This window comes from Callorhinchus milii, unplaced genomic scaffold (genome assembly GCF_018977255.1).
Source record: "Callorhinchus milii isolate IMCB2004 unplaced genomic scaffold, IMCB_Cmil_1.0 Scaffold21, whole genome shotgun sequence".
In the NCBI taxonomy this organism is placed as follows: domain Eukaryota; kingdom Metazoa; phylum Chordata; class Chondrichthyes; order Chimaeriformes; family Callorhinchidae; genus Callorhinchus; species Callorhinchus milii.
The window spans coordinates 8,869,369-8,893,644 of NW_024704762.1; the positions used below are offsets into that span (position 1 = coordinate 8,869,369).

Sequence of the window (24,276 nt, forward strand, 5' to 3'; positions counted from 1 at the left end):
ACGGCGGCAGCACCACCACGTGCTCGTCCACAACCAATCCGGACGGTGACCCCGCCCCCCGCCCCGCCCCCCCCCCCCCCCCGCGGCCGCCTCGGCAGTGACGGGCGGAGACTGAGGAAGATGGCGCCGGAAGATTTCGAGGTAAACGCTTACGGTTCTTAAGAGCGACGCGAACCGACCGGACCGCGCGACCAAACACCCCCGAGCGCACACACACACACACACTGAGAGTGAGAGAGAGGGAGAGGGGGCCTTTCACGTCGGGGAGGACGTCCCGAGACGCTGGACAGTCGCAGCGTTTCGGACCCGAGTTGGGGGAGGGGTGAGGGGGGGGTCTTATTTAATGTACGGTCCCAATTGTGCGACGTCACCCTCTCGGTTGAGCTTTCGCAGCTCAGCCTCTGCCCTTCACATTTTTGTGTCGGCAGATTGTTCAGATGCGCTTCGCCTGTTTGCCTTCGGCCCCCCCGGGTCTGGCCTCCTCCCCCGAGCCCTCCGCTCCACCCTCGGCGGTCGGGCCTTCAGCCACTGCGCCCCGAGGCTCCGGAAATTGGCCGCCGCGTTCGCCCACAAATATACAGTCAATTCACTTTACAGTGTGTTCTGTGAAGCGCTTTGGGACGTCCTCCCGACGTGGAAAGCGCTATATCAAATGCAAGGATTATTATTATTATTATAACTCCCTCCCTCCCTATTTTCAGGTCTTCTGCTGAAGACCTTTCTTTTCGACCGCGCCTTTGGTCACCTCCCCCCCGGGATCCGTTACTGTAAAGCGCTCTGAGACGCCGTCCGGCGTGGAGGGCGCTATAATCAATCCAAGTTGTTGTTGTTGTGACCCTGTCCGGCGCGGCCAGAAATCTCTTATCAAAATTTTTAAAAATTGCAAATATTCATTTTATGCAACACAAGAAACCAACTGACTATGAAAGAGTGTTTATTTCGATGTAAGTGTCTTTCTTACAGTAGAACAATGCTTTGATCGCCTGGTCTTCATTCTCCTGTAATCTCACTTGTACATGTGGTGCTGGGAATAAAACAACGAAATCAGAGGTGCATTTATGGCAATAACCATTCCTTATTTTCTTACTGCATCCACATGAAACATCATACGCTGCATCATCAATTCTTTCAGAAGTGGCTGAAATTCTATGAAAAATGGCAGTTCCATTCATAGATGTAATTATGTATACCCTATATTTATGACATTCGCTCTGAGACGCCGTCCGGTGTGGAGGGCGCTGACATTCCTCAGATAACTCTGTAAATCTGTAAGGTGATTAATGATGTGGGAGGCAGGAGGGGAGATGGAAGAGAATGTAACTCACTAAGACTAGAGATAAATGGAAGGTGGTGTTGTAAGTTGGTTAAAATGGCATAGAAGAAATGCTTATGAAGCTTCTTCTCCAAACATACTCGACCCTTGCACATCCTTGTACCCATATCTTCTAGATAAGCAGACCCTTTTGAGACAAAGCAGCTTGCTCATTATTCTTCAATACAGGACATCTTGCTTCTCCCTTCCAAGGCTGGAGCCTGTCTGTCTGGTAGAAACATTTATAAAAACCGCGGTCTAACTTAAGTTAGTTAACTCCAGAGCATCACTGAGTGGTTGCAGAGAACAACGAAGATTGAAAGCTTGGACAAAGAAGACAGAAGACTTGAGAACTAGGAAAATCTTAAGGCTTGATCACTTGAAGAACTAAAGTTTGGTTTAAAGTTTCGCCCCCTCTCTTATTTTCTGGTCCCTGCTGAAGACCTTTCTTTTCGATCGGGCCTTTGGTCACCTTCCTCCCCCTCCTGCGGCCCCGGGATTCGCTACTGTGAAGCTCTCTGAGACGCCGTCCGGCGTGGAGGGCGCTATATAAATCTAAGTTGTTGTTGCTTGCTGTAAAGACAAAGTGCCGAACCTGCAACGCTCGGTAGTATTGCTCTGTTTTATTAAAATAGACGTTATTTTTTCAACACATGTATGCATAATTAAACGTTTGTTTTGATTAAAACATCCTGAGACTGACCTGTTGGTATTACCGAATCCAAAGCTGTTTTGAGTGGTTGCAAACACTCTACGACAGTGAGGAATTAAATATTCTGAAATAGCTTGATCTAGTGATTAACATTTTACCAGATGAGAGGTGGCATTGTCATGGTTCATAGGGGATAAGACTACAAAAAGTGCCTAAAAAGTTCAACATAGTATATGGTCTGTTGCAAGATACTCAAGACTGGCTTTGGCTGTGTTTGGGTTACATGTCATAAACAACTATGTTATGGACAAATAAAGTCTAACATTACACCATCATATGTCAATAACTTCTCCAATGTGCAACAAAATCATTAATTGCAGAAAAACAAAAAACTCGAGTTAAAACCATTACTCCAAATTTTGATGAATTTAAATCAGCATTGGTGTTTCATGATTTGTTGGTTTACCTTCTGCTCCGTGCACTTGGTGTTACAGTACTGTTTTGGGCTCATTACCCATTATGATTGTCTAGTCTCTGACCATTTTACTTCAGTCGCTCATAATGGACTGCCCCTCACTTTATATTCTTTCATCCCTAATCCAGGGATTTTAAGTCTATTTATACTGCTTTCATCAATCCACTGGATGACATCATCTAATTACCAAAGAGGGGAGACTTATTTTTCCTTCTATTCTGGAGGCATTGGTTCCTTCATGTATGTCAGCCATTTGAGTTTTATTCATGTTTGTTTTGACAGTGAATTTTAGTAGGCTGGTTGCCCATGGGATGTCATGAACTTGTGCTTGTTTTCATCCACACTTATGAAACAAGGAGCAGGAAATCTGTAGATATATCACTGACGTTAAAGTAGGAAAGAATCGGACTGAATGAGAAACTGAGGTAGATGAGCAAGCTTTCCACAGTGCTGTAAGGGTTAAACGTTAATCAGCACAAGTCTGTCATTACACGTACTTGCTTATAAATATAAACACTTTAATCACCTTTATGTATTAACTAACAGCATCTGACCTTGGAGAGCTAGGAATCTGGAAGCAGAATCGCAGCTCCCAAGAAAACATTTGGGAACAATGCTGACCAACCAAATCTTTTATCATTAGTATCAGCTAACCATGTAAATCATAAGTATATACACACACAATCTCTCTGCCCACAGATAGCATCTGTGTGTCATTCTCCATTAGACTCAACCCTCAGTTAATATATTTTCCCTTTCTCCTCTTTTGGTAACATTTCTAAGGGTGACAATTTTCCAATCAGTCTGTATTGAATTGTTAATCTCAGCTGGGACATGGGTAGAAAGGGCTCAGTGGAGTTTTCCAAGATTATGCTGGAGGTGGATGTGTGCCTTGTGGGTAAATGGAAATTTAGCTATACTTAATGTTTTCTATTGTTATGTAAGTAGCCCTACTTAAAATTTGTGCACATAGTGGCTGAGGGCAGGATGAAGTTTAGCAAATAGGGCTTTGATGTTTCAGTTGCTTTTTCTTTCCACCGCTTCAATTTGCTTCTCTTCTGAATATACGGAATGATCTTGAGGTATTGTTAATTTTATATTTATTCCTTACTCCCTCCCACACCCTCCTATTCCCCTGTCCCTCATGTGAAGGTCTAGCTTCCTCTAAGTGCATCTACACAATCTCACTGGCCCAACCATGATGTACACAGAGAAATATATGCACATCTGAGCAGCGAGTCATTGGAAAACTGGGGAATGAAAACCTTCACAGAATTCCCTCTTTACAGCTCAGACCAGACTGGGGATTACAACCTAGCAAACATTTCTGGCCTGGCTCACTTTATCAGGGAGTGGTTTTTATCTAATGAGATCGTTTGAGTACAGGTTGGAGATTTATTTTGGTCAGACATTTATTGGGGGCGGGTTTGAGCCTGCACTTATGTGGAGGTCAGGTACCAGGAACTCCATGCAAGCTTTCTGCCCGTAAAGGCTGGCAGTTATACTTCAGTGAGGGTAACGGCTTTTTCTTCACCAACATATTTGTACGTTGTCTCCGAATTCTCTGTATAGGTTGCTTGATTTTTCTTTTGTGCTGCACTTTCAGATACTGCACCTTCAGGACCTTATTCTCAACCCTCAGCCCTATTCTAGAAGCAACATTGCCACCTAGTGTCCCATCATATTCACATTAAATTACTGGTGCCTTTTGCATTGAAATTACAATATTTTATATTAGGAAATAACAATCTTTGAATTGTAAATATTCACCCCCGGTCAGTCTTCCTCCAGGACTCACGCCCCATGCTCACACGACAGGACAACTCAAATACTGTTAATTGGCCACAATATATATTTATTGGCTCATAAGAAATCCTTCAAAACAGTACTTTACATTTTAAAGTAACTTGTACAGTATTACTTAGGAAATTGGGGGTCTTTGTAAGGGAATGCTGTGTACAATTCATATACAAGAACTGTCTTTAACAATAAAATCATACAGGAGCCAGGACTCCCCATCCAGCATGCTTTGAGTTTCAGTACATCACCAGTCTACTTTGCCACTGTATAATCCAGTCAATTCACTTCCTTTTATCTAAACCAGAAAGGAAGGTAAACCTGGCCCCTTCAAGATATTCCAAATCATAATAATTTCTGATCCAAATTATACGGATCATCAATCAGTATTTTAAGCGACTCCTTCACAGTGCTGGGAATGCTCAGCATATATTACATTATTGTGGTTCACATAATAGGAAAAAGAATTATGAAAACCTGCTTAGTTTAATAGTGCCTCTCCCAATACTGCAACAGGAATCCTCAAAAGGGAGGGTTCTCTGAGCGACCGACTAAACCAGTGAGCAGAGAAAGGGTTGACATTAAATCACTCTTACCTATAAATTCTACCCCAGGGCCACCCACAGTTATTTACAGTGAGCAGCTAGCCATTGGTGCTTAATGTGAACCACACAGTTGCTTGTTTCAGGAATACTTTCACAGAAGTTATGGCACGTGAAGCAATGGTTTAGAAATCACACATTAGATAAAACGATTTCCCAGTGAATCTTCCAGTCAAACAGAGATGCACACATCTTGTGATAAGCAAATCAAGCACTACGATGACCGCTGAATTCAGTGACTTGTGTTGCTGCATTTCATTAATAAAGCACTGCTCTCTGGGACTGGCTTTGGGGGTTGTCAAATAGACTATCTACATGAAATCCGACAGACCAGCTCTTTATGGCTGTGGGACTTTTACCTGTGTGCACATTCTGTCTCACCTAACAAATGAAGATAGTGCCATAGGGAACAAATGACCACCAACTGCATGAAGCATGTCTGCAGGAATTGCAGCTGTGTACAGGGCTCACTAATTCACCTGGATCCTCACAATATCCCATCAGCCACATACATTGGTCCAATTCACTGTTTATACTTTTGGGAGTTGCACTAATCTAAAATACCAATTTATCTTTTCCATTCTAGTACATCAAGGTATATGTAAAGGGATATTGTCAAGTTTCCCAAAGGTGGAACTTTGTGAATGGAAACCCAATGCTGAGTTTTAGTAAGATTTGGGCAAAATTTACTGTCTCTTCCCCCCAAAAAAATTCCTGGTTAAATTCAATTCATTAGTGAGAGGCAACAACTACCACAATGCCTCTGCATCCAAGAATATACAGATTGGATACTGTACAGCTTATGCTTATAGGGTTTTGCACCCAACAGTACTGTGAAACCAGGAATAAGCAATCACAGTGGCCAAAGGAACCTTGTCCAGAGGCCATTTGACACTGAGACCCTATGGCAATGGAACATGAAGCAGAATTACCTTCTCTTGGGTGGAGATCCCATTATTTTAGAACTTAAATCCATAGAAAATCTGTTGCTTGGATGCTCTCCTTCTGCATGAACCCTCTTCCCTCAGATGCAATAGCTCACATTTCCCAATTGACTGCATAATGTATTGGAGGTCAGTGAGCAATAAATTTATGGTATGAGAACCAACAAGCCACCTCTCCCCATGCAATGGAAACCAGTGAGCAGGGTAAACTGATTGCAACTCATACCAAAGTAAACTGATTGATGTCCTGGCATCCTTAGAATCCAGTCAATTCTCCCAACAGTAAAACACAAATAAATCATACTCTGAGCTCAAGGGTTCCATTCATTTAATATCCTGTCCAAGAGTCCAGTTTATCTTGTTTCAGAAAACTTTATAACGCTCATCTCTACATAAATTTCTTTTTAAAAAAAACTAAAATACATTAACCTAAAAATAAAAACAGCCAAGCAGGTCGTAGTATTTATATAATTATTAAATATCTTATTGATCTACAATTGCCCGAGCCTGCATTCTTCAGTATATACAACTACATTATCAACTTGTCACTGAATACAAGTTTGCTTTCAAAAATATTACACAGCAGTGTAGAAATCTTTTAATCCAATAACTTTTAATACTCTTCTCAAAAAAATATTTGTATTCGAACTGCTGGAGTTTTAGAAACATTGGGATGTTTTTGACTCAAATATTCTCAGATGCCATTTTTCAGCCTGCTGTAATACTGTACAGTGGGAGAGAGGGCAGAATCGCTGAGCATTCTCGTTTCACTGAATAAATCAGAAGGGAATTAAGACTGGGAACGTTGGTTAGTGCCTTGGTGGAACCCCCATGTGCACATTGGCAACATGGAGAAGTTCATTCTCAGACACCGGGGTGTACCCTTTTATGTGGGAAGGGGATAGACTAGACCCCCAAAAAATCAATTCAACTCTTGCCAGGGCAAATTAACCTTTTATCAACTGAGTACCTTGATGTTTAAAAGGAGAATGATAGCAGCAGATTCTACAGAAATGTGCAAGTGAGGCGCAGGACAAAATACTACTTCCTAAAAGGCAACAGGAATATGGAGGCGGAGGATGTACAAGTCATCGGCAACAAGGGCAGCTCAAAACACTATGTCAATTATTTAAGGCTTGAGTAACAGACAAATAGGATATTAGCAGCTGAGGGGGCATAGAAAAATACCAAGTTACAAAAACAGGAGACTGTGGCACATGGGGAAGGTCTCTCCATCATAAAAATACATTCTGATTCTGTTATTTTGAATGTAGTGCAAAAATGTTCTGCAATACTTAAAGAGGGTTAAAGAACAAGAAGGGGTTACACAGAAAACAGCAATGCCAGAAAACTCTCACCCATACGGAACATGTCCCTTTTACATTGCAAATATCCATTCAGAATTGTGATCAGATTTGTTTGGAATAGTTTAGATTTCGACAATCCCTTACGTTGTTCAGGTTTTCAATGGAGTTCCATTTTAGGTAAAACTACCGCAAGAGTTGTGGTCTCATCGCTACACCGGATTTTACCTGAACCAGTGCACTGCCTCTCCAAGGTATTCATTCGTAAGAAATAAGAACAAAAAGTCACAGAGTAAAGCCCAGTCAAATGGAGGGTAAAATCCCCTTTGATATTTAGTCGCTTCAAGCTACAAACCCAACTGAAAGCTCTGTACTGGTCAGATCAATCTTGCAGCTGGAGGGCCAGAGGTGCCAAGAGGAGACTGTTTTCGAACCAAATGGGTCACATTCACATTCTCAAAGCACTTGAAAAATATTTTAGTTTAATTTGTTTGGAACGAGGGAGAAGGGAAGAAAGTTCTTTCCCTTCGCTCCCCAGAGTAACGTTCTTTGAGCACCAAAGCAGCCCTTGGGCAGGCCACACTGGTATTTGGGCTTCACTAACTGGTTCCAAATTTTACCCGCACACTTATGAAGTAAAACATTTCACAGCTAAGAGATGCCATGTAGTTAGACATTGATCCAGTATTCCATAACTAGAAAGCGGGGAGCCAGCTTGTAAAGTCAAGTATTTATTCCATGCCCAAGTCTCCATTTCCCAAACCAAACAGAAGTTTATGTTGAAACAGGACAGGTATTGAATAAATAAATTCCAACACTGAATTGCGTAACTCGCTGGGTTGGTTTGACAGGTTTCCAGTGTAGTGTAGGTAGACTGCTGGGTTAAGAACCCATCTCCTGCACAGACAGGACAGGCAAAATATCCTTCTAGTCCAGACAGGTATTAAACTAAGATGCTTTTACAGACGCCCCAGAGTTTTGATACTGATTCATGTTCCTGTGTACTTACCAGGTAGCAACACTCGCAGGGCAAACATCCTAGGCTTTCTTTTAAAATCGCCACATTGGATGTTTCCATAAAATTTGCATCTAATATCGAGTTGTGACACTACCTTCACACTTTGCAAGCTCAATTTTTCTTTCTGACAAATCATGTCGCAAAAGGGAAATCACCTACCTTGCTACCCTCATCTCTTCCACCACTGAATGTCAGTGCCGCTCACCTCGGATTTCAGCCTGTGAAGTTCCACCTACAGCAGTCTCTAAACCCGTTGAAAATTCCCTCCTCCCTCCCACCCCCCAAAAAACCATGAACATATTATGTCCCTTCCTACGCTGACAAGTCCTAAATTTCTGTTTACTGGCTAGTAATTTAGAATAGGGGAAATTACAGTATTTGGGAAACAACCAGGAAAATGATGTAAAAGAAACAGGAGTAAAAACTAAAGGCAGAATGTACAAACAAGGGAAAGAAGAATTCAGGCCCAAAGACTAATTGAAATCGTGGCAAAAGCTTGGAAAATAATACTCAACATCTAGAATCTTTGAACATTGAAGAAAAGAACACAGTAACTTGAGGACTTCCTGTTGGTGCCTTGATCAAAATCCCCTCTTCCAGCCTGCCGGTCAGGTCCCTGGTCCCATCAGCTGATTAAATATTAAATAAAAGAAGACAACACCAGGATATGAGCCAACGGAGGGGGTTTGGTTAATGCGGACTGATACCTATTCCAATGGGAACAGCAGCCAACGGCCCATTCTCTGTAACAAGCATGTCCATAGTCTAACCTCAATAGGTTCCAAATACGTGGCTTTATTTTTTTCTATTTTTATCGATCTATATTTAGAGCTTTCACTGGTCCAGTGCTTACCAAAGCACTTTCCTGTACAGATTTACACTGGCTTCTGTGAAATCATGTTTAAACATGTAGAAGTATTTTAAAGTTCTCTGCTGCATCACACCTAAAGTAGTAAGAATTTTTGTGCATTTCCTCCTCCCACTCAAAGCAATGATCAAAATGCACTCACTGAATGGAAAGGAACGCAATGTCACAGGAAATAGACCCACATTTAAAGTATCAAATCAAAGATTAGAATCTGAATTTTGAAGTTCAAATCAAAAATTAAATAACTTCACACTTCTCCCTTGAAGGGTTAAGGCATTATTGGGCACAACAGTAGGCTTCACGTTATCTTTGTGGCAGTGTGTTACTCAGGAATGGATTAAAAGGGAGCAAAACTAGAAATCCCCATTGTATACAATTTTATTGAAGGTTTTTTTCCCCCTGCTCCTCTCTCCTGAAGGCACTGGCTCTCGTTGGGCTACAATTTCAAGGCTGCTTTACTTGTCAAAGTAGTCATTCTTCACATGCGAGCATAAATAACGAGCGCTGGTAGGTTATTTTGTCTTGAAGTGCATCATAGCCACACTAGAATGCGTTCTTGATATCTAATACTCGGCACAGATCACTGAATAGTAATCTCAATTATACAGGCCTAACTAATCCAGGAAAGACCGGGAATCAAACCTGCAAAGTTCAAGTCTATACAGCTTAGTGCTTCACCAGAGGATGACTTTACCCAGTACATAATTGGGGATATTAGGATGCACTTCATATTCAAATTTTAACTGGTTTAGTTAGGTTCCAAGGAGAGCCATTTAACTGAAATAGGTTGTATATTACTCATCTATCTCTATACAGTACTACTAAACGTCTCTCCTCCCCCCCACCCACCCCCACACACAAATACTCCTCATATCCATTTAGAATTCATTGACAGTGGGAAAATACATAGCTTGTTAAGAGAATAGCTGCATTTGCAAGTGCAAATTAGATAAAGGTGATTTTACAGACAGAAAGTAAGTCAGCAAGAAGTGCAATTTAGAGATCAGATTGATCACAAAACTAGATACAGATTAGGTAGTTGCCTCAAGCAGACCAACAGCATCTTCTGCGGGTGGTGGGGGGGGTGGGGTGGGGGAGGAGAAAGAGAGAGAGAGACAAGAAAGAGCAGCTTTGGACCGCGTTAGTCTACGGATCAGCAGTCACCCACCTGGCTGCCTGTCAGGGAGAAACAAAATGAGAAATTTGTTGCTTCCTGTCTCTGGCAATTTACTAGGCCATGACTGGAGCACAAGTACAATTCAGCCAATCACCACAACCATGACTGGCCAGATACTGTCTTGAGGCCAAAACATCTGGTACAATGTCACCGAGATGGGAGGTCAGTGTCTTCTACCGAAGTAGTAAATTAATTCAAAACAGATAATCACAATTCTGTGCCGTTACAAAAATTGAGACAATTTTAGGTTTATTTCCCACCCCTTTGTGTTTTTTTTCTCTTCAATTGTTTGGATAATTAATCAGGATCACAGTGATTAATACTGGTTAATGACTAGTTTTATACACCATGCTATAGCTTTACATTGGAACATCACAATGCTAACCAGGACAAGTGATTTTTATTTTCCTGATACTTGCCTCAGGGATAGTCGTGGTTATTCCAACAGTAAGTGACACGTCAAAGAAAGTTCAGGCACCCAGACTCGCAGCCAGGGCTCAATATAAGGCCAGGATTGTATGGTCTCATATAGGCAGCTAAACAGTCAGTAAACCAATCCTGAAGAATGTACACCACTTGTAATATTAATAGTACAGAAACAGGGAAACTGAAAGCTGACAACTAGTCTGTGTTCAGAGACCTCTAGGATCATAAATGGCTTCCTGCTACATGGCCTAAACCCAACATGTGATCTCAAAGAATGTCCTGGACTGGAAGGAGATACTTTACCCATTACATCAGGCCACTGTCTTCCCGATGGACAGTTTAAATACTTTGAACAGGGAAGAAATAGAAAGGGCACTTAATGCCACATCACCAGTGCAGACAGCCTTGAAACAAACAGGCGCCAAGCCCACACCAGATTCAAAAGGCTGGCAACAGTTTACACATAATACTTGACAATACCTTACACTGTGAAGAAGGCAAATGGAGAAAAAAGCAGCAATAATTTCACTCCAGGAGGAAGTTTCAAGAGTCATGGGATACATAATGAACAGCAAATCTTGTTTACAGTTTCCATTTTAGCCAGTTGTGACCTCTGCTCTTTAGACCACTAAATTCTTCTCATTATACATTAATTGACCATGGTTTCCCCCAAGATTCTCTAATAAGAGTTAGTGCTGGCCTCAATCAGCGGATTATCCTCCTCTTGTGGCATACAAAGGGGAAATTGGAAACACAATTAGATGCAATTTTTCTCTTTAAAAAATTATATGCTCAGTTTCTTGCTAATGCCAGGACTGGAGCTGCTTCTGGTCATACTCTGCTATCAGTTTCTTAACGTGAGCCAGCTTATTGTGTAGATATTCACAGCGATACTTCTCCTGGCTGTACTTGGGATTTGTCTGCAGATAAATAAAAAAAAGGTAATTCTTAAGAATTCAGACAATTCAGCAAAGAATCAGGACATCAAGAGCTCAACAGTGGCTCCAGTCAGCATTTTCAGACTCAACACCCCAACATTTTATGATTGGTTAGATCTATTTTGTGGGTTCTCAGTGTGTAGCCAACTAAACATATTGACATTTTTTAAACATCCAACTATCAAAATATTCTGCCCTGCCCTTCACAACTTCCTGAATGCAATCTGGCTACAAAGCTTCATATCCCCACAAAAAAACATTTCAGTTAATGGTCAGACCCTCACCTTTTTAATTTTACGATACTCTTGTAAAATTTGATCGTGGATAGTCTGTGGGAATAAAATAAATTGTTAAGGATTCATTTGGGCGATTTAAAAATTCCCTGCATTGACAAGCCATTTGGATGTACTGTATAGTAAAATAATGGCTAAATGGATCAGCAGTTAAAAACTGGCCAAACAGACAGAAGTGAAGAGAAAATATTTAAGTAGCAAGAAAGAAAGCAAGAGACAGATGGAGATATGAAGGGTGCAGTTGTCTTACAGCCAACAGCTGCTCTGCCTTTAATGATCCACAGGAGGGAAGGTTCGACAAATAGTGGAGATTGAGCAAACTTGTCTAAATTTAAAGTGGGACTGAAAATTAACCATTAGATACCGTAGGGGTGATACTATATAACAGTCCTGGAGGTCCCAGGTTCATTCTCTAACTTGTGCCGAGTGAGCTGATCTTAGTAACGGTAACAGTGCATTAAACAGCCCTAACAGGCACTAGAGGTTGAAGATTAACATTCAGCAGCTGGGATGAATCAACAAGATTTAACACCTTCAAAAATAAAACTGAACAGTGATCAAGTCGAGCATATAGGAATTGATGGAAATAGAAGAATAAATATTATTGAACAGTGAAGATGTGGGGAAGAATGCTGAATACTCTAGACTTTTTTGCTAGATTATTTTTGGGGTCTCTATTCAATACATTTCAATACTCTACCCCCAGGAGATAGAATGAAGTCGATGATAAGAACTGGGTTCTGAGAGTCACTTGACTGGTTGAATAGTCTTCTCAGCAGATACAGCATTAATAGTGCTTCCTACAGTATAGAAGAATGAACTGCACAACCCGGCCTTTCTATACTTGCTTCATCATATTTTAAACAACAAAATTCATGCTGACAATTATTAACCTTCATGTTAATTATCTCTTTAATCCATTTACTTTGTGCTTGCGGTAAAAAAAAATTAAAAAATTAAAAAACCTTGTAGTCTCCTGATCCTGGAGAGAGCTGTTTGAGTTCTGCATCCAGCTGGGTGAAACGCCTCGTTATGCTCTCTATCCTAGAGTGGAGATCCCGGTACTCGCTGTACTCTGCGTTGAAGTCATTTTTATAGCTTTGCCTCTGTTCTTGCGATGCAATCGCTGTGTACTTACTGTGAAAGAAATTAAGATTTGTTAAAATATTCTCTACCAGCTGGCATCTTCATGGTTGAGATATTGGGGTAGAAAGGCTGAAGGTCTGACTGCCACTGGTGGATCGGGGAGGTCGGGGGATATCGAGACAGGCCAGTGCCTGCCGAGCAGAGAGCATGGATAAGTTGGTAAAGTTTTAGTAGGTCGCAGAGGTGCACGATCGAGGAGGGTTTTAAAAGGCGAGGACGAGAACCTTGAACTCGACCAGTCACTGGAGACTGGTAGCCTGCCTTCCCACTCAGCTCCAGATAATCTGCCAAACCAAAGATCTAAAAGGTAGGGTAGTCCTTGCTGGACATTCAGCAGGAAGTTTACCATTGTTCTGGAATAGTACGCTACACTGTTTTAGCTGGTTAAACTCCAGCAGAAGCCAATGCAGATTCTAAGGTTCCCCCACCCATAACTCTTGAAAATTCTGCAGGAACCAGATAAGCAGGATGCACTCACTCAGGAGAGAATGCATTTCAATACCAGAGAAAACAAATGTGGAAAGCGCAGTAGTTTGGTTTGGAGACTCTTAAGCATGGTGATGTTTCCATATGTGTCAGACACTCAGCTGATTAAAAAATTCCACCAGATGGTAAAGCAACTATCCTGTGTAAAAACAGTCAATTCAACTGAGTTGAGGGATTTCAGTTGAAGGGCCGGGGATGGGGGGTGGGGGAGAATCAATCATGATCCCACTACTGATCAACTGATCACCATTAAGTAAACTTTGCTGGAATGTGTGACTTTCGGGCAAAGATAGCGGCTGGGTTGCGAAACCCCAAATTGTCAATACTCTGGCGTCAAAAAGGGTGTCATGAACTATATACCCTGCATGAGTCAGAGGAAAAACGCAGGTCAGACCGTCAACTGGAATGTATGTCTCTTGCCACAGGCAGAAGACAAAACATAACGAATCTGGAGAGTCTCGACCATTTCCTATTGGGCAAGTGTCCACAGCACAAAACCGACCCAAATTTGGCAACTTCACTGAGAGGCTACAGGATGGCTGATGTGGAAAACGGAAATATCAAACTTGTGTTCTCCCTCAAGATAAGGCTAAGGCACCCAAGGCGTAGGGCAATCCATTATTCTATTTTTTTTAGATTAGTGAATCGCTGGGTAAATGTGGATCACTTTGCACGCAACAGGGTGGCTATTTAGCCCCATCTCTAGCTGTACTGTACAGCCCCATCTCTAACAGTATTACTGTACACAAAATGACAGAGAAGGCATTTAATTTCAGTGAACTGGATAAAAGGTGTAATTAGTCCAAATAGGTCACTATTACAGCCAACATGCACCACAAAGAACCCCTCCACTCCCTTGGCACATCTTTTACTTACAGTAAATAATCCGGTGTTTCCGACGTTGATGTTGGAACACTTGAGTTGTTGCACATTCCATTCAACCCTACAAGGAAACAGATTATGTTTGTAATAAAAACTAAAAGTCAGGGCTGGAAGAATCCACATTACAAACGAAGGCGGAACGATAGAATCTTAGAAGTTATAACACAGAAACAGGCTAATCTGCCTATCAAGTCTGTCCAGATCTTTTTCTTCACATAATCTACCTAATTTAAGCCTGTTCCCCTCCTGCTCACTCTCTATATCCTTTAACATCTATCGTTGTAAATCTTGGCACAGGTACAAGGAGTCAAATGGCCTTTTTCTATGGTATGTATTTTAAAATTCTCTCAGGCTCACACAACACAAATTTCTACAACTCTCCATCCAGCGCACAGTAGCCCAAACCGAAGTATACAAGAAACTTGAGAAACAGTGCTCATATTATTGACTCTTTCCCCCAAATAGCTAAACAACCCCAGACCAGCCATGTGAAAAAGACTGCTTTGAATATGTGTGGTAATAGTCACATCTCTTTCTATTTCACCACCAAATATAGCCAAGTATTCACAAATGCTCTTCCCCTGAACTAATTTGAGAAACATCAGCACATTCACTTTTAGTAAAACCCGTTAAAACCCATGTTCATGTAGTACAAAATACAGCACAAAATTGCATTTGTAAAGCGCCTTTCACATCAGGAGGATGCCCCAAGGCGCTGAACAGTCAGGGATTAGAGATTGGGACTGGAGCGGTAGATTGGGGTTAGGATCGTGGAAGGGTGGAGGGCAGAGAGGGTGGCCGAAGGCACAGTCAAGGAGGAAGATCTTGAGGCGGGCATTAAAGGAGGTAAGGGAGAATGCGAGGCAAAGGGAATGTGGGATGGGGCTGAGAGGCTGAAGGCCCACCACCGCTGATGGTGGCGCCATGCGGGGTACATGGAGCAAGCCGGAGCCTGCTGAGCGGATGAAGCGAGCACCTTGTTACAGCAATAAAGAGTGAGGCAAAGCTTTACAGACTCAATCTCGCCTACTCGTCGGAATCTACCATTACACCATTATTATACTAATAGTTTATCAAGAAATTACAGTGAATGGGTGGCTGGTTACGTGCTGAGTTTTACAACCATTTCAGCACTTGTTCAGTGCAGATTACAGACATACATTTTACAGTGGATCTTCTGAGTCGCTTTAACATGACTATGAAAGGCACTATATCAAACACATGGATTAGTATTTATTATAATGGATTTAGAACAAACAGATCAATCCATGTAATTCTACCATTCCACCGCCAGATGTCTTCATTTTCAAGTCTTCTACTTTTGCATTTTGTTTGTCATTGCAGAACCACCAGTGTTTGTGTAGCAACATAAACAGGAAGCCACTGTTATAATGTTCAATTGTACTACTGTGGAGTGTGTGTGTGTGTGTGTGGGTGTGTGGGTGGGGGGAGAAGAACAACAGGGACAAGTATGAGTTGAAGCAGAGCTCTCACTGGTTACTGCCTCACTTATTAACAGAAGCTGACTGGACATGAATAGATAATTGTCAGCACAGGATGCTGCCTGAGGTTTTCAACAGCATTCTGAGAAAGGAAAAGGCAGATTCACGTTGCTATCAAGCATTGTTAGGACGTCCTCAATGTAGAAAATGAAAGTCAGCTGTCACCCCTGTGCCGACATACCAAATGTCTTGGCAAAGGCACAGCAGAAAGATCCTCACATAATTTGCGCTGCTTCTGAAAGGACCCACATCACTGCAAGGCATTCTCTGCGCTTCCACACCAGAGTTGGACTAACGTCAAGCACAGAAATGTCACAACCAAAAATAGAAAGGGAACTATTGGCTTACGCTATTCCTTAGGCATTGCTTCTCAACCCATGTCAAACAAATCTATGCTCAGGGAGCGCAGGTACACCTTCACACCTGCAGCATTCTGCAAAGCCAACATGCTTCCAAGCACTCTACATGGACTGCACTGAGCCGCCAGAGTAAGGAGATGGGTTTCTCTGCCAAATGCCATACAGCACCACTTGACTGGAAGGGATTTCCTGCTCCATGCTGGAGTTCATCTCACACAGTAACACTTTTCCAGTCAGGACCAACAGGGTCCACAAGCTCAGGCCCACAAGATTTGCTGACGCTTAAATCGGCAAGTTGCGATTATAGGAGGTAAAGAAAATGCAGAAAAATGAATAATCTATCAAAATTTGATAGATAATTGTATTACTTGCACAGTGTCAGTTACTGATAATTTCTATCAGCAAGTAACACTGGGTGCACATAACCCAATCGCCACAGACAGGTGGTCAGGGAAGGCTCCTCAAAGCATTAACTACCTCATTTTTAAATAGATACCATTCTGTTTAAAGCGCACAGCGTCACTGGCCGAGCAACAAGAGAGCTGAAGCACGTCTTTGTACATTAGGTGTTATATCACCTGACCTGCTGCGTACACGTGTTTCAGACCATACTGGCACCTGCAGAACTGCGGTGTGAAGGAACACCACTGGTATTCTAAGCATCTGTGTTGACCGCATCTTGGATGTGAAGTCTGAAATCACGAATGATCTGCCCACACACATATTATATGGGAAACAATATATACTCTCTTCCTCCCCACTCCAACAACCCTGTTCGGCCGACCCCTGAAAGCAGTGATCTGACTGGCTGTAGGCCAAAGTGAGATGACACAAGTGACCATTTTTCAAGTAAGCTGAGACAGTCAGCAATGAAACATTACAGCCGAGACAGGCTTCTTGTAACCCGTTACCACAAGTACAACATAACAGCCTGGACAGCAATATGCCTCATTTCCTTCCTCTTCCTGCCCCAGACACTGAGGCCAATCACCATCCTCACCACTACTCCGGCAAAGATCAGCCAACACAGTACCATACTGCATTCACTGAGGCATTGTAAGGCCTGACTTCATAAAAATTTTATCTCAGAAGGTAACCAAGAAGCTAATCATTTGCACAGATATGGGCAAGTTATGCTGACCCCATTCTGTGCATAGGCAGGAAATTCACGTCAAACAGCTGTCACACATTCTGCTTACAACAAGAAGTTGCATTTGTATTGTGGGCTTCACACAGGATAGAGTCTCAAAGTGCTGAATGCACTGAGACGATACCTAAAATTTTAAACTCCAAGTTTTATTTCGTCATCTGGATTCCTGTAATGGAAGACGGGACATAAACACCTTTTCCTTTTACTTGTCAAAACATATGGGGCTTGCAGAGCACTGACAACTGAACACTTTAATAACCTGACATTGGAGCTAGTTTCAATTTCCAGCTCCCTGACGTTTCAGCACTTTATATGAATCAATGCCAGTATGTGCTTACACGTGAACTATAACAGAGATGCATTCTCTGCCTCAGCTCCTTCCCAAACTGCCAATACCTAAATATATTTACAGTTCTAATGAGTCACAGAAATTGAACAAGACTAGCTCAAATACACTGAGCATTAACAGGCAGTGTGGGAAGCCAGGGAAGGAAATTAGACCCCAGTTCCTGCACCTGAATAAATTATTCAAGTAAGAGAATGCTGAACAAATAAAGAAATACCCCCAGGAACCCCTGCAGAAGTTACTTGTTCCCAGGAGTTCCTAAGATAATACAACTAGCACCCGGCACGCGCGGTTCCAGCCATTACAGGGTCTGTGTGTTTGTGTAATGTTTAAATGGCGGCTGAGGCAAAAAGAAAATCACCATCATTTGGGTGCTTGCCTCCCAGGAAAGGGTATTGCAATCATCGATTCCAAGCAATCCATCACCACAGGCTATAACAGTCCTGTATTACCCCACAAATGTGTGGAGATTGTCTAAAGGCGAGACAAATGGTGGATTTACTAAAAAAAAGTTATTTAACATTGGATCTTAGAAACTCAGGCGCAAAGATAAACGTGATTTTGTCATCTTTTTTGTGAAGTATTTATCAGGATTGCACTATAGCACAATAATCTAAAATTTACTGTTACTGTATTTATAAATATAAGTTTGTTTTTATCACACTGAATTGACCCAAAGCACATAATACTTGGACGTGTGATATGTAGGCAAACTGAGCAACTGATCCTCAGCAACACACTGTACCACACATACCAATAGATAACAAATTAATCATGTCACAGTAACGTTGGCCAGAACACCAGGAGAACTCCCTGTTCTTGTTCCAAATAGTGCTGTGAGATCTTAAAGTCTCCCCGAGTCACCAGGCGGAACCTCGTTTTAACATTATTGTTTTTGTCAGCAAGCCAAGTTCAGTTTGTCTCTATTATAGTGAAAACCGTGCTCACCCACACATATACAAGTGAAGTCACTACTAAACACAAGATTATTAATCACTTTGATTGAGGGGATCTCCCATTGTGAGCAATTATCCAAGAGACGTGAAAGCATTGCAATGAAAGGGGATTTGTGTTCTTACAATCAAACCTTTAGCACAGACATAGAGTTTCAACTCCAGTGACCAGCACCCACCTGTCCCCTTTGGCGGAGCCTCCTTCTTTTGCTCCTGGCAGCTTGGAAGTAAAGCGAAGTCCCTGGCCTGCCCTCCGCACCCCTCCTCGCTATTCTTCCTTTCCCTCGTTCGCTCTTTGTCTTTGTGCTTTTTCGATTTTTTCTTTGATTTCACATGAGACGTAGCGTTCTGTTCACTTGGCCGTGGCAACTCTGCCGGGAGCGGGCAGCTCGGCCTGTCCGGAGCCTCCTGGCTCTCGCAGTCCCTGCCATTGTGGCTGGAGTCATTGCTGATGTCCGAGAGGAGGTCGTGAGGTCCCCTGATCTCCGCTAACATCGGCAAAGTGGACGTGGAGCTGACCGACTCGGCTGTGGCTGGCGGGACAGATGGAGCCGGGGCTGCTGCTTCCTTCCCATTGGAGGGATTTAACCGGCCGTTTAACGTCGGAGGAACGCGACTCGTCAGAAGAGATATCCGAGGCTTCTTATTGGCCAGGGGATCAATGAAGTCATTGGGCACAGGTCGTTTCTGCAGAGAATACAAACAGTTCTCAGTAGAATCGAACATTTATCCTCAAGGTTTCCAAGTTTCCCCCCATTCTAACCCTAGCCACACACATTCCTTGTCTGTTTATGTTCAGTCGCTGAACTGTCGCACATTTGTATGAAATACTAGTTTGGTGGAACAAAATACAAAATATACACTGGAAAGGTAGACTCCCTCACCTCTAACACGTACAGTGCAGTAAAGCGAGAACAGATTTGTAGGATTCATAGGCAAAATCATACATGTAAAAGGTGAAAATATTCATCGACTCCCTTGATGGCTTAATGGAGAAGACCAGCACTCACTTATACAGACCAAAAGGTTTCTGGTTCAGGCTAAATTAAGCTCATTTCGGCTGTGGCAGCACTTGGACTGAGGGTAATTCATGCGCCATCTGTGAGATGATCTGACTTTGCCCCACTGTTCCAAGCACTCTGGCTGTTGTCAGCAGGTGGCGCTGCTCATACAGTCCCTGTACACACAGCATTAACCCGGACTCAACACAGGACAGAAACAGTCAGAAATCGATCAGATGCAATGCCAACTCCGCAGGTGTCATACCTGTGGTGGCGATGCAGAATTCACGTTGTCCTTTGGACTCGAAGATGGTGTCTCTCCCGAGCCCCCGCTGGTATTGGGTGGTTGGAATAATTTTCTACAGAAAAAGAAATGAACCAGGTCACATCTGCACATTCCACTGGTATCTGTGGCTGACTCGATTGCCAGCATAAGGGTACGCAAACCAAGGAGAGGTTTGTGAACATCTCACTCCAAGCAAAGTGCAAATACGTTTTGTGTGTGTTGTGTTTAGTTTTAGGCCCCATCACGGAAAACCTTCAGGGAAATCAGGGTCACCTCTGGGCTGAGCGGGCTCCAAGGGGATGTCCTTGGGAACGGAATGTCGCAATCAAATTGAACTTCTGGAGCTGTCTGATCACTGAGTTAGTCTGGTCCACAGAACTCTGTCCTCCAAGGCACTGCTGATGTCAGCCTGGAGTCACTGTGTCGAGTGTTAATTCTAAAATTACTGCTCTAATGCAAGGATTATTATTTTAAATTATACAGGCATCACCTCGTACTTAATTTCTTTTAAAGATTTATCTTGAAAAGTCTTTTTAAAGTACTCAATTTTTAAAGGATCTTTTGGATTTGTTTGAGAGGAAGGACAGCATCTGGTTACGGTAGCGCTGGCAGATGTTCCAGCCTCCCTACCATAGAAAAGCACAGGATTTATGGAGGGAGGGTGGGGAGTGTTCTAAAGGAAAGGTGAAGACAGCACACATTGATTAAAACTGGGAAAAGAAAGGTAATGAGGCTGAAGTTGATCTCCCATAGAACAGAGCAACCAAGAAACAGAAACAAGCAGAGAATTTAGAGGGTAAAGAAGAACAAAATGGCAGGGAAAGAACCCGAGATGTCTGGAGCACAAGGCGAAGTTTCACCAAGTAGCCTGGATGCCGTATACTTACGGCAGTAAGTAAACTAGTTTCATACAAGAGCAATCTTTTCAAAAGAGGCGAGAGAGTTGCAGCAAGTAACTCGGCCTCCAGTAAAACCTCCAGAACAGTAAAGCGCTGGGTCAGAACTGGAAAATTCTTCCAAAATTCCATCCTAAAATTTGTTTTTCTTAGTCCGGTTTCTCAGCTTCCACACACGAACGCTAAATACCAGTTCAGTTCCAAGTCTCCCTGCCAGGAAACATCATACACAGAGCTACATTTCGCCTGCCCTCAAATGGTGACACTGAAACCCAGTGTTCATTGCACCAGTAAAAGAAACGCTACCCTGGTCGGCTGGGTTCTGTACTTTACTCAAGATAGCAAACTTTGGAAGTGGTGTTCATTGCAGAGTAGATGATGCAAAGGTCACTAACTGCTTCACTGTGGTAACAGACCAATACCACAGTTTTACAATGCGTCTTCCTATTTTGGTGCATAAAGTCAATTCAAAACAACAAAGGTCAGACAAAATAAATATGCGAGGCACTCTGAGCTGTGCACAGTTCCAGCCAAAGCCATTCGGTGAATACTTGGATGGCCTTGGTGATACTGAGTTTCCAGTCAGATAATTTTTAATGGCTGCCAACTCGCAGGACAGTTAAGGGGTCAGAACCCAAATGGTGAAACCTGATGTGTGGCTTTCTAACGTGTCCAAACTACAGAAAAAGACAGTTTTGTACATTTCCCCACCACCCCAGGAAGCTCAGCTTTGTGTTAATTAATTCACAGATACCCACAACAGTGCACAGTGTGCACACAGCCCTGGTAAAGTAATCCACTGGTATAACCACACTCTGGTCTTTGGAAATAAAAATCAATATTCGGAAGAGAATTTAAATCTGGCAGATGATGAGGCCATTTAATTAATCAAGTTTTTTTTCCTTCCAACAATAATCTATATTGTGATTTATTTAAACTCCATGGGGAGGGGTTGAATGAACGATCAAAGCTGAAAGAGAAGAAAATCTTTCAAATTTCTTGCCGATTGATCCCAACAAAATTTCACGTGAGCAAAAAGCCACCAGACACTCATCTAACGTTCAATCGTGAATACATTCCACAGATGATATTCCAATGAGCAAAACTAGACTGTAACAGTGCCTCAAAGTATTTCATCTATGTTTATTCTTACAATCGTCAATACCTTTGCTAAGTAAGGTATTTATCCAGCTTCTTCTTAAAGTCAGCTGAACCGCACAGAAGCACCCACTGCATATGTAGTTACCCTCCCTGATACTATACCCCTAAAGATCACAGTAGCTTGTGCTGCATTTGCTCGTAGCACCAGATAAACGTCACAGCACCTATGCTGTTTTGGAGAGCTTTATGTGCTTTATTTTAATATACAGGCCGGGTACAGATTGGCTGAAGCCACAGACCGTGTTTACCCAGCTGAACGCATCCTTTCCAGTGTCTATTTTTAGACATGATCACCTCTTAGCCAATTGCAGCTCATGAGAAAATGTGCTCTGAGGTCCAGGAAGCCCAGTGTGGAGAACAGGCAAAAACTGCAAGCTCCAGTAACAGCACTTAACCCTCACATGGCTACAGAAGCACACAGCAAAATAACAGCTCTAACCCATAGCCCTGGAGCTCTTGTAACCGTGCAAAGCTGTGACCTATTCAGCAAATTGAAGGCCGTCACTGGAATCTATTATGCACCGGTATTAATTTTAATCCTTGCAAATGTTAACCCCATTTCTATTGGGGAAAAAAAGGGAATCTTGGGTTTAACTCCAGCCTGTAAACCCTTGTCCTCATTCGCAGCTTTGCAGTGCTCAACTCAGCATCATCACAATAATATTTGGACACCGAAACCAGCACATTCCTTCAGAAAACACTCCAATTCTGCCTGCTGTAATATTTTGGAAAATTATAGAAAAATACAGTCCACATTAGAGCAGGCAGCACACAACAACAACTTGCATTTATATAGCATCCCAGAGTGCTTCCCACACGTTTTAGAAGCTGAAAATCTCTGTACTCGGGAGGTGAACTGCATTCATATTACGCTACTGAAGTGAAAATCGAGTCCGAAACTAGTCTACCATTCTCTCACACTTTGGGAGAAAAGCGTAAATGCACCAAGTCTCCAGAATAAGATGGGAGCGTCCATCATTAACCTTGAATCCTAACTTCAAAAATCAATTTCTCCAGGACAGAAAATATTGCAGACAATTATGCCCGCCCAGCCCCAGCTTATGCAGCACTATGTCGGCAGCCCTATTTTTAGCTCCTATCAGATTTTGCGCAAAGGAAGATGGCTCAATCTGGCAAGAGTGTGTGTGCTGAGCACCAGAACTCGGAGACAAGCAAACTGCAGTTACAGCCATTTAGAGCAAACAGCATTTAAAGACGCTGCCAAGAAGGGTAGCGAGCAATCAGTCTCTGTGGAGTTACAGAAGAGGAAGCAATATAATTGGAATGACTGGGAGGTGGGAGCGGAAAGAAAAAGGATTCAGTGATGGAAATCTTTGCACAAGGATTTGAAGTCTATGAAGATAATATAATCTAGCATTTTGGAAGACCAATGGTTAATCTGGAAAGCAGATTCTAATGCAGAAATATCTATAGCTTTGTTCCATTTATCGACCGGGAAAGTCCCAGCTTCAGGCCTTGGTTTGTGCTGAATTATCAATAGCTGGTACAACTGTAACTGGCCTCAGTCATTCCAGGTTTCCAGCTGAGGTTTTTTTCAAGGAGGTTATAGGGTACTAGAGATCTACAATCTATGGAGCTATCATTGCCTCTAAGGCGCAAAAATGAGCAAAGAGCTTCTAGTAATGTTTTCATTTTGAATATCGATCTCACAAAATCTTTGCTGTCCTACAATTGGAGGTGAATTCACGTACCTTACAAGGACCCGCTTCAGTAACCGCTGGTCCTCTTCAGAGTAACCAGGCCAGTCTCTCTGAATTTCTTTGTACACAAAGTCCTTCGGCGTAAAGGTACCATCCTTGCTGTTCATGTTAGCTACCTGCAACACATCCAGAAAAAAAAAGCTCAAACAAAGCATGACAAAAGGCTTTGGTTCATCTACTGACCCTGGGTTGGGATTTTTTTTGAAGCAGGAAATGGCCACAGCTTCTGCTGGTTTTTGATCCTAATGAATTATTTTACATTGGTGAAATGTTAGGAGTTTAGAATCTGAACTAAGGAACCCCTGATGCCACACAAGGAAGGTGGGGGGAGAGAGAGATGGGGAGATTTGAAGGTGAAGCAGTGAAGCACAGGCTGGGCGTCGTTTTAAACAAATTGTGGTTTCTATATCTGGAACAATTGTCACCACCATTGCTTGGCATGACACTGCACAACTGAAATCCCCCACTGATTTACAGCTACCATCAGAAACAGTCACTAATATGCCTGATACAAGATGAGGGCATGCAGTCAGTGTTGCACAGATAGAGTCCAGCTGACTTGGTTTCCTCATGAAGCGCCA

The 24,276-nt window shown here is 42.5% G+C and overlaps 1 protein-coding gene and 1 long non-coding RNA gene across 5 annotated transcripts in view; one reads left to right on the forward strand and one right to left on the reverse strand.

Moving 5' to 3' along the window:
* The first annotated feature begins 82 nt into the window (after positions 1–82).
* On the forward strand, positions 83–1,966 carry LOC121850536. Of its 4 annotated transcripts, none has more exons than XR_006085639.1 (2): positions 83–141; positions 1,133–1,648. It is a non-coding gene; the product is annotated as an uncharacterized LOC121850536 (long non-coding RNA). The 4 variants fall into 4 exon arrangements; XR_006085636.1 differs by having other exon boundaries at positions 93–141; positions 964–1,966; XR_006085637.1 differs by having other exon boundaries at positions 93–141; positions 967–1,966.
* Positions 1,967–10,058: 8,092 nt separating this feature from the next.
* The window catches only part of ell (elongation factor RNA polymerase II), a 51,696-nt gene continuing 37,478 nt past the window's right edge, over positions 10,059–24,276 (reverse strand). Inside the window, exons 6-12 of the mRNA XM_007898883.2 lie at positions 23,687–23,811; positions 19,897–19,990; positions 18,810–19,317; positions 14,315–14,381; positions 12,772–12,943; positions 11,798–11,842; positions 10,059–11,495 (exon numbers count right to left, since the gene is read on the reverse strand). Of these exons, the coding sequence (XP_007897074.1) occupies positions 11,379–11,495; positions 11,798–11,842; positions 12,772–12,943; positions 14,315–14,381; positions 18,810–19,317; positions 19,897–19,990; positions 23,687–23,811 (1,128 nt within the window). The 3' untranslated portion in view covers positions 10,059–11,378. The remainder of the gene's footprint in view (positions 11,496–11,797; positions 11,843–12,771; positions 12,944–14,314; positions 14,382–18,809; positions 19,318–19,896; positions 19,991–23,686; positions 23,812–24,276) is intronic.